The following is a 10,779-nucleotide window of genomic DNA, read 5'->3' as shown; positions in this document are numbered from 1 at the left end:
GCAAAACTTCTTTTTAAGTTGATCAAATTCAGCTATTTTGCAAGTCGTACACGACTTCTCAAAACACACCCCTTCCTCTTGAGAAAACTCAGCAAAGGGTTGATTTTTTATAATTCCAAAACCTCGGGCGGTATGCCTCAGGGACTCATTCATATTATAATCAAAACAAAACAACCGCTGCGTCTACAGATATAGAGCATCGAAACAGTAGCGCACACGTCAATTAACTGTAGTGTGATCGTGTACCGTATAAATAAACTATATACCACATGGTTTTCAAGCCACCAAAGTATAGTACAGTATGTGTGAAATATATTTTATAATCATAAATTGTTTCTTGATTATGCATTGCTGAATTTTGCAGTGAGACAAATATAGATTTTTTCAAAGTGGAGGTATTAAATCAGTACTATAACTATTAAATCAATACTTTTTTTTACAACAGCAAATTCAGTGTTCTTATTATGTATTCTTAGGATAAAACGTTATAACTTTTTATGAAGTATTGAAACTTGAAGTATTGAAAATGTGTTTGTTTTATAGTTAGAACAAACACATCAAAACATTTCCAAAATAACCACCATAAGGTACGAACTTAAAAGCTTTCATACAAAAAATGTTTATGAAGAAAGAGGAATACTGTTGTTTTTCATATTTAGATATCGCTACCATCTACTGTACAGTATGTACATTAAGTATATATTACATATGACACCATATGGCTTTAAAGCCATTACAGTACAGTATGTAAAATATATTTTTCACGATCAAAATTTAAAGTTAAATTATTTCCTGATTACACATTGCTGAAATTTGCATTACATAAGGTGCTGTATATATTATGTCATACTTAAATTTTTCTTTTCAGCTACCGAATTTCCCTTTAGTTTTAAAATTCCTTAATTTCCTTAATTCCTTAATTTAGCAAAAGTATACATTAATTAGATGAAAAAAGGATGCAAATAAAATACTCTTTTCTATAGAAAATTAAATCAACCAGAGCAACCAGTGTTGTTGACAATGTACTGTAACAATTTTATCACCATCCCCAGTGGCTATCAGCTCATCAAGGACTTTGGACGGACCTGGGTTGGGGCAGACAGTGGTGACAGTGAGTGAACAGATAGGACAGAGCCCCACCACAGACTGCTCAGAATAGTCAACATTATAAAACACTCCACCTCCAAAGTCATTATAGCCTTCACGTCACATATTGAACTGAACTTTCTGGTCGAGGAAATGCTTCACCGAAATATCACAGGTTTCAGCAGTGAATCGAGGATCACATACGCAGCATTCTTTTTCAGTAGTTTTATCAGGCTTTGTAGCAATCTGATCAGTTATTTTTTTCTTTTAGTTTATTTGTAAATTAATTCTTAACTTTATCAAGAGAAAACTCTAGTGCATGGCTGGTTGCAGGCTCTCTTATACAGTATGATCTATAAATGTTAGCTTAGATAAAAAAATACAACTAACAGCTCCACTTACTCAACAGTCCCTTCATAAATGTAAGGATTTTAAACATGGGAGTAAGATAAACATTATAGGTTCAAAAATATTTAGAAGAATGTTGGGATTATAAAGTAAAGTAAAATATAAATTCAAATTTTAATATGAAAAAAATGTTCTAATTCCTTGTTCTTCTTAGTTTTTCATTGTCATACTAAACATTTCACAGGACGTGTTATGTTTTAATCAAAATTATGGACATACAACATAACATATTAGGCTTACAGATCCAATAATCAGCAGTGCTTATCCATTAGATGTGCTAATGTTTTCTACAGTAGCTTTCAACTCACCCTGTTTTTAAAAAATAAGGGAGCAAGGCTATTACAATAATAGAGTTCATTCTTTAAAAAGAATACACTGCTTTTCAAAACGTCTTTTAAATACAGCTAATTGTAGTATAATTTCTATTATTTACATTTATGAAATGACACTGTAAAGCAATCAAATGGAGGAGTCTGGTAGAGCATCTACAGTTCAAGCTCCAACGATCTGAGGAGGTACTGTACGTCTGTACAGACAAGAGCACCAAATAAGCCAAAACCACAGTGGCCCAGATCAGGACACTATCTGGCTGCTCATTCTTTCCCTTGCGGCTCTCTTAAAGTTTGCCATTGAGAATTAATTCTTTAGCAAGAACAAGATTAACTGAATGTCTCTTTGAGCACCTGTGACACACAGCCTGCTATAAAAAGACTCCATATGGTAATAAACAGAATGGAGTTAAAAGAAACTGTGCAATGCTCTTGGAAATTGTGCTGATTGCTGCTCTGGCAAGTGCTGATGACCAGCTATGCAGACTACAAGGAAAACCTGAATATCCAGAGTTGTCAAAAGATGGAGACATTATAATTGGAGGGATATTTTCATTTCACAGCAGCTGGAATGATACAAAGCTTACTTTCTCACAGGTGCCAGAGCCTCTGAAATGCGTAAAGTAAGATGCTAATGCTTCATAAATTCAAGTATGAAAGAAAACAAAAGAGAATTATGGATTTCTGATAACACATGCTATAATGTTATAAACTGAAGAACCTGAATCATTAATAAATGCAAAAGAGGTTTTTATTTGACTAAAAGCAGAAACCAGTCATGTTCACTCATGAAATTATTTTCTTTGTTTCTTCTAGTTTAAATTTCAGGTCATTTCAATATGCTCAGACTATGATCTTTGCTATAGAGGAGATAAATAACAGCACAGACATTCTCCCGAACGTTTCACTGGGTTATAGAATCTATGATTCATGTGGGTCAGTGAGCCTGGCCATAAGAGCTGCAATGGCTTTAGCAAATGGCTATGAAGAAACAGCCTCTGACAAGCCCTGCACAAGATCAGCTGCAGTTCAAGCTATAATAGGAGAAACATCATCATCACCTACTATGGCGATTTCAGCATCTGTGGGACCTTTTTACATACCTGTGGTAATAATGCAAAAAATTATCTTTTGATATTTTGATTTTGATCATTTCATAGTTCATTTCACATTTATACTCTTATGGTTACATATTAAAAATGTCTCATTAAATTTGATCGTTCTTTTACAGATCAGTCACTATTCTACCTGTGCATGTTTAAGCAACAAAATCAAATTCCCTTCATTTCTCAGAACCATCCCCAGTGACTATTATCAGAGCAAAGCCCTGGCTAAGCTTGTGAAGCACTTTGGATGGACCTGGGTTGGAGCCATTAGAACTGATGATGACTATGGCAACAATGGGATGGCTACATTTGTGGAAGCTGCACAACAAGAAGGTGTTTGCATTGAATATTCAGAGCCATTTTTTAGAACTTACTCAAAGGAAAAAGTTCTCAAGCTTTTAGATATAATAAAGAAGTCAACTTCAAAGGTAATTGTAGCTTACCTCTCTCACATGGATATGGATGTTTTATTAAAGGAGCTCTCCGATCATAACATCACTGGCTTTCAGTGGATAGCCAGTGAGGGCTGGATTTTTGACTCTTACATTGCCTCACTAGAAGGGCACAATGTATTGAGTGGGGCAATAGGATTTGCGATTGCTAAAGCTGAAGTAAGAGGTTTGAAAGAATTCTTACTGAATGTTTTACCATCAAACTCTCCTGGAAACACCATTTTCAAAGAATTTTGGGAAACATTGTTCAGTTGTAAATTTCCTACCCACGAGAATGTTAAAAATGCTAAATCATGTACTGGCAATGAACACTTAAGTGAAGTCAACAGCACCTACACAGATTTATCTCAAATGCAAATTTTCAGCAATGTCTATAAAGGAGTGTACGCTGTAGCCCATGCACTGCATGGTGTTTTCAACTGCACACCCGACCGCAGTCACTCTGGTAATGAGACATGTGTGAACGAGAAGAGGACTGATCCATGGCAGGTAAGGTGACCCAGGACACAGCGGATTGTAATGATGACTAAAGGACTTCTTTATTCAAACCCACTTGTGCGGTATGCTCTCTCACTTTGCAGGTACTACATCATTTGAAAAAGGTTCATTTCAAAACCAAAGAAGGCGATGAAGTTTACTTTGATGAAAGTGGAGACCCAGCAGCAAAGTATGACTTGCTAAACTGGCAGATGAATAAAGATGGCAGGATTGAATTTGTCACTGTCGGCTTCTATGATGCCTCTTTGCCAGAAGGCCAGCAGTTAATCTTAAACAATGTCAGCACTGTCTGGGTACACAACACACACAAGGTAAGGCTGAGTTTCACGGCAATTTGCTGCTGCTTCATTTAGAATCAAAAAGACTACAGATCTGTATTGTTCATTTATTAAATTATTTTCTGTGACTACAGACAATATATACAGTAGATCGTCGCTGTCAGAAAGCTTAGAAATTTAAGTATAATTCATAAGAAATAGTCCATTCTCAATAATGTGTATTGATGAGAATATTTTTTTAAATCCCCACACACTTCAAGACAAGCACAAAACAATATTAAAACTTATCTAAACATGGTCAATTGTCTTGTGTATCACATGAAGTATTTTACTATGCTTACATGAATTCTATTTAGATGGTTTCCTTTTGTTTCAAGAAATCAAGAAATAGTTTGTTTTCTGGGGCACAATTGCTTTAGAAATCAAAATATTTAAATTAAACATTGCTTATGGTCATTTTACTTTTACAAAATTATTTAATAATCTGATTTACAATACAAGAGTGCAAATGAATGTAATAAAATGTTATTAGATGCACCATATTAGAAAGTACATCAGTAATTAATTTACTGTATACTGTACATGTTAAATCTGAAAAGATTAGAACTGGGTGTTTTCAAATATTGTAGTGAGGCACTGTTCAAACCTCAAATTCTACGTAGTTGCACTGTGAAGATGTATAAGTATAAAATCAGTTACAATTCATTACAATAGCTTGTGACTTAATTCCTCTCATTCCCCAGGTGCCTGTGTCAGTGTGCAGTGAGAGCTGTCCTCCAGGCACTCGGAAGGCTGTTCAGAAGGGAAGGCCTGTCTGCTGCTTTGACTGTATACAGTGTGCTGAAGGGGAGATCAGCAACACCACAGGTGCTGTGACTGTACTGTTAAATTCTTGCTTTTTAATGACCTGCTTTGGGCTATTTTCCAAGGCATTGACATTTCAAAACATAAGACATTATAAAATTATTATTTGTAACATAGCCAATTTGTTATTTTCTTGTTTTTAGACATCTGTAGTATCTGACTAAAGTAGCCTCCATATTTATTTATATCCCAGATGAACTAAATCGTAATTTAGCATGAAAACCTACAGTAGGTGTATTTGATACAATTTCAAATACAAATAGATGTAATGAACTTTATTTTATATACTGTAATTGCTTTAAAAGTACAGTAGCTTCTCAAGGTGATTTACAGTAGAAAAATTAATATACATATACATATCATACAATACAGGCATGCCGTTTCTCCACAGAAATTCTCAGAAAATCTCAACAGCTCCTCCAGGTTGCGCAGTACAGAAGCACATTGCTGCCATTAAGGAAAAAAAATCCTGAGTTATCTCGTAATTCCTAGATATAATTAGAGTGTATGAACAATCCGTGCACTGACAGCAGCTCTAGAAACAACTAGCTGCTTTGCCGGAAGTGTGGGTTTTGTGTTTGTGACAAATGTGCAACGCTGCAATGTTGCATGTGCACAGACTTACTTTCCAATTTTTTATTCATAATGAAAAGTTACCGTGTTTACCTCATGTGAACTCAGTTCTAACCATCAGGACACTCACACGTATCCTCAAACAAGAGCGAGTGTGCTCTGAAATCAATTCCACTGCTTAAAACTCAGAGTCAGATAATGATAATGTAGGTTTTGTATGACAGCTGTGCTATCGCATGATCACATACAGTACGCAAGAAAGATAACCTGCTTTCTCGGAATTACAGGATGGCAGCAATACATTTCTGTAGTGTGTGGCCTATGCTTCTGACGTGCTTTCTGCAGCTTGTACAATAAATGTGTGACCACAGCCTTGTGACACAGCAGGATCCCATTGGACTCTCCTGGCAGTGTGACAAGTGTAGCTCCCCCTGCTCCTGTCGGGAATCGCTCCCAGTCACTCGGAGCACAGCACCACACTCTAGACTGCGGATAACTCCACCATGCCGAAAGACTAGGTCCTCTGCCTGTCAATCAAATCTCTCATTTTGCATGCTCTCTTATCCATTTGATCTTTAAACTCTGCACAGTTCTCTTATTGCAAAGTTAATTCGCCACCAACCTTCTGTTTCCTGGCAGAAACAAACAGGTTTTGAGTGAAATCTTGATAAATCTTGGAATCGATCAGCCCCATAGCTCTAACTCAGACATCAGGACCAGAGGCCAGTTGTGATGAGTGCAGCTAACCCTGCCAGGAACCCTGCAAGCAGATGCAGCGCTACTCCTTAGACAGCAAATAGCTCTGCCTCACCAAAAAAACAGATCGTCTCCCCCAGCAGGTTTCTATACTGACTTGGTTTCACAGGGGGGTAACGTCCGTTCATGAACTCGCTCAGTGCACTTAGCTGTGTTGCACGGGACAATCTTAAAGCAGCCCATTGCCAACAGTATTCTCACTGAAGGGCTAGTCAAGAGCTCATGTTAATCACCCTGTGTGTGGCTGTCCAAAATCCCCATTTGTGTTACGTCAAACCGCATCATATTGTCCCATTTACCTTTAGATTCGGTTAATTGCTGGTTGGCAAATTCACTTTTCTGTTTTTTGCCATGGAACTCTGCCGAAGACACCAGATTCATGAAGTTGCCTCTGATCTGTGTCTTGGATACAGTGTCCTAATTGTTTCCCTTGAGTGCGAATTGGTTTACTGAACCTCTGTTATGCCTGCACATTTGGAAAAATCTTCATCCTCATCCTGGTGCAGTAAAAACTACTTTCCCTTGAATGTCATGGTCATGGATGTCTGGATGAAATTAGGAGGTTATAATAGACTGTAATAGGAGCTAATAGAATTGTTGAAAATCTTTTAAGCTAGAGCTTCTGCCAAATCTCTTACTAAGCCTATTATGATAAAGAACATTTTGCTGGTTTTTCCTCCTTCAGTACCTAGTGGTAATCAGAGGTCATGTGAATCTATACTTTTTCATAGGCAATATGAAAGTATCAGATGACTAAAACAAATATTAAACCTTTTCAATTATTTACCTATTTAGACAATATGAGTCAATTTAAACATTGTGTGTTCTGAAATACATTTCATTATTTTTTCATGAGTGTTGTACAGTACTTCTCTACTTCTGTTTTCACACATTTTTAACATTGTAATTTGGAAATTTAGAAAAGGTTTGGCATGTAAATTGATTTTTGATTTTTTGGCTAAATCATTTCATTTACACTATACATAAATTTGGAGAGAAATTGGTAAAAATATTTTGGAAAACAATTTGTCATTTTTATTATGTTATTTCTTGCAGATTCTATTGATTGTCTAAAGTGCCATCCAGAATACTGGTCGAATAAACAGAGAGATGAGTGCATCTTCAAGGAAATTGAATTCCTTTCTTATGAGGAAGTAATGGGAACACTATTAGCATCATTTTCAGTTCTTGGAATATTAATAACCATCATTGTAGCAATTGTTTTCTTTAGATACAAAGATACTCCCATTGTTAAAGCCAATAACTCTGAACTGAGTTTCCTTCTGCTCTTTTCATTGACCATGTGTTTCCTCTGTTCACTTACTTTCATCGGCCAGCCCTCTGATTGGTCCTGTATGTTGCGCCACACAGCATTTGGGATCACATTTGTCCTGTGCATCTCTTGTGTTCTGGGGAAAACAATAGTGGTGTTAATGGCCTTTAGGGCTACACTGCCAGGCAATAACATTATGAAATGGTTTGGACCAAGGCAGCAGCGATTAAGCATTTTTTCTTTTACATTCATTCAAGCTTTAATATGTATCATTTGGTTGACCACATCTCCTCCTTATCCAAACCATAATATGCAATATTATAAAGAAAGGATCATATTAGAATGTGAACTGGGATCATCAATAGGCTTCTGGGCTGTGTTAGGGTATATAGGATTCCTCTCTGCCATGTGCTTTGTACTTGCTTTCCTGGCTCGGAAGCTGCCTGATAACTTCAATGAAGCCAAATTCATTACATTCAGCATGCTCATATTCTGTGCTGTCTGGATCACCTTTATCCCAGCTTATATCAGCTCCCCTGGGAAGTTCACAGTAGCTGTGGAAATATTTGCTATTTTGGCTTCAAGCTTTGGGTTGCTGTTCTGTATTTTTATGCCAAAATGTTACATAATTTTATTAAATCCTGAGAAAAATACAAAAAAACATTTAATGGGTAAAATGCTGTCAAAGTCTCTGTGAAAACAAAGTGCCAAATTGTATTTTTTGCCTGCGATAAAATACAAATTTGTTGCTTATAATTGCACTTTGATGTTACTTTGTATGGGATAATGACATTACATTTCCCCTAAACAACAGATCCATGGCCCCAAGAATAATTTGCAGATGTTTTTGTCACATTCTCTGTTGTTCACTGATTACATTTGTTTCAACTCCTTGAATGAGAATGGTATTCAGGAACTAAGGTATTCAAAAACAGTAAATGTGATGATACACGCTATTCGATTGTTTCCAAATGTGACCAACACAGAACTGATCTTAACACAACAGAAACTCGGTCTCCTGCCCTACCACACTTGTACCTGTACTCTACTCAATGACTTTTGTATGATCCTTGCTGTCATGCATTTAGCTTGTACACAGGGATAGGCAAAATGACTAGCACTCAATCACCTAGAAGAAAAGTGTGTGTGAGCTTAGAGCTCATAATAGGCCCATTGTCTGTTTTGTGCTCATGGTTTCATGTGTTCCTGAGGAACTTCTCTTAAATCTTAAAGATGGAGAAGCCACTAATGCCTTAAGAACTGCCTGAGTCCCAACCTTTTTTACTCTGTGATATCAACATTTGTTTCAAGATTTGGTTGAAGCACTGAGTGAGTCTGTTCATTTGACTGTGACAGAATTTCTTTCAAATTTTCTCCACAAAAGGGTTGCAACTACATGCCTTAAACTGGAGATAAAAAGAGTGTCTAAATCAGTCAGGATTGATTTAGCTGTACATTCTAGATCTCTGAAAGAGGGAAAAAGGAGAGGATAGCAAGATTAGGGTGACTGTTCAGTTGAAACCTACAGTATATTCTCTTACATCACCTGCTTAGTGATGAGACCAACCAAGATGGGGCATAAACAATTTCCATTTTTGTTTATCACTTCACTATCACTTCTTGCCACCAAGATCTTGTCAGGTATTGTTGGTGAAAGAAGTTGTAGCTCAACTGGTCCAGGTAGGCCAATAGCAGCCTCTAGAACCTGGGAAATTCAAACCGAGAATTAAGGAAGAGTAGACCTGACACTACACCTGCCCAGATTATTTAGTTATGCTGTTGCATTCAGAGGGTGGTAGGGTAATAGGGTTTAAATTGTTTTGTAGACAAGTGACGGTGAAGTACCACAGGCAATCCATCTCACCCGGTTTTACCACACACGCAGATGCCAGGCTGGCAATATGATAATATTTCACAGGTAATAGCCAGTTAATAGCCAAGCTTTAAATTCTGCCACCTACAGTAAGTGGGTGCCAGGATAGGCACTTTGTACTTGTCCCTTCAACAGTAACTCAATGGACACAACTTCCTGGTCCCCCAGCTGTCAGGTGAATGGTGATAACGAGTTTGACCAGTTCATGGCAGAGTCCCGATGTAACCTCAATTTGATTCTGTGGAAACTGGATCAGTGCCATGGGCACTTCCTGCTACTCTCGGGCTGCTTTCCTTTGTGTCTGAATGTCGTCCTGTGCTCTCTGTTGCACCCTGTTATGTCTTGTTGAGCAGCAGAAGGTAGAATCAGAACCTTTATGAAATTCTCTGTGTACAAGAAAGCGGCCATGGTCAACCACAGTTCTTCCTGGGATTATGTAAAGGTGGTTTTAGGTGGCATGTGTGGTTGACATGCTGGGAATTTTTGTTCAGTGTGTCTGCAGCTTTATTATTGGGACTTATCCTTGCCTTCACTCCTTGTGTTATCAAGGTGTATTCTTAACAGGCTCCTTTGTCCTGTTCAAGGTAACGCAGGAAAGTCTTGTTTCTCATGAAGGGTATGAGAAGGTCTTCTGTCCTTCACAGGATTTGTTTTGTCCTGCTGTTCTTGCTCCTGTACAGTATCTTTTTCCAGTGTTTGAATATTGGTGGAGCTCTGTGGATTGAACACAGAAGAATCAAAAGCCAGAAAGCTTTCCTTCACCGTGGCTCTGATGTGTCTTCCTGCACTGTTCCTGTGCTTGCAGTGCTACATGAATCTTTGTAGCCCCTGTGTTCTAATATATAAATGGAGATGAGTGCTTTACATCCTGGGACAGCGAGTGGCTGCTGATGGCCTCATGTGCATACCATTGGTATTTCACCAATCAACCAAAAGAGTACGAAGTAAAAGTAGAGGTTAGATCATGTGACCACTAACACAGAAAACTGCATCAATACACTAATTGCTCTTTATTAAACATCTTAGGCAGTCTGGTGTGGGGTGGGGAAAAAAGACCTCTCATACAGATGTTCCTAAACTTAGCTTATTAATTAATAATTGATGGTGTTCACCTGAAAAACAAATATTTCATACAAACCTATGCAGGTGATTTACCACTGAATTTCACAAAAGTGTATGTCTTAGTTAACTATGTTGTTTTAAAGTCATGCTTCAACATGATAATGGCCATTCAACAATCCCCAGAATTAATTCAATTGAATTAGCTATGTTTTTTTTATGAA

At 37.4% G+C, this 10,779-nt stretch overlaps 1 protein-coding gene across 1 annotated transcript; it reads left to right on the top strand.

The window, feature by feature from the left end:
- The first annotated feature begins 2,658 nt into the window (after positions 1-2,658).
- LOC138242176 (extracellular calcium-sensing receptor-like) lies at positions 2,659-8,320 on the top strand. The gene is made up of 5 exons (XM_069197491.1): positions 2,659-2,931; positions 3,055-3,870; positions 3,963-4,190; positions 4,901-5,024; positions 7,407-8,320. The coding sequence occupies exons 1-5, from the start codon at positions 2,674-2,676 to the stop codon at positions 8,318-8,320; spliced, it is 2,340 nt and encodes a 779-aa protein (XP_069053592.1). The 5' UTR covers positions 2,659-2,673.
- The last annotated feature ends 2,459 nt before the right edge of the window (positions 8,321-10,779 follow it).

The sequence above is a fragment of the Lepisosteus oculatus genome, chromosome 13 (assembly GCF_040954835.1).
Source record: "Lepisosteus oculatus isolate fLepOcu1 chromosome 13, fLepOcu1.hap2, whole genome shotgun sequence".
Classification (NCBI taxonomy): Eukaryota; Metazoa; Chordata; class Actinopteri; order Semionotiformes; family Lepisosteidae; genus Lepisosteus; species Lepisosteus oculatus.
The sequence above is the reverse complement of the archived record's forward strand: the minus strand, read 5'-3'. Positions and strand labels throughout refer to the sequence as shown.

Bases quoted from the DNA above. Each gene is read 5' to 3' on its own strand.
- LOC138242176 (XM_069197491.1), top strand. From the start codon at position 2,674: ATGATCTTTGCTATAGAGGAGATAAATAACAGCACAGACATTCTCCCG. The intron at 3,871-3,962 runs GTAAGGTGACCC...CTCACTTTGCAG, and splicing joins AGAGGACTGATCCATGGCAG to GTACTACATCATTTGAAAAA. The intron at 5,025-7,406 runs GTGCTGTGACTG...TATTTCTTGCAG, and splicing joins GGAGATCAGCAACACCACAG to ATTCTATTGATTGTCTAAAG.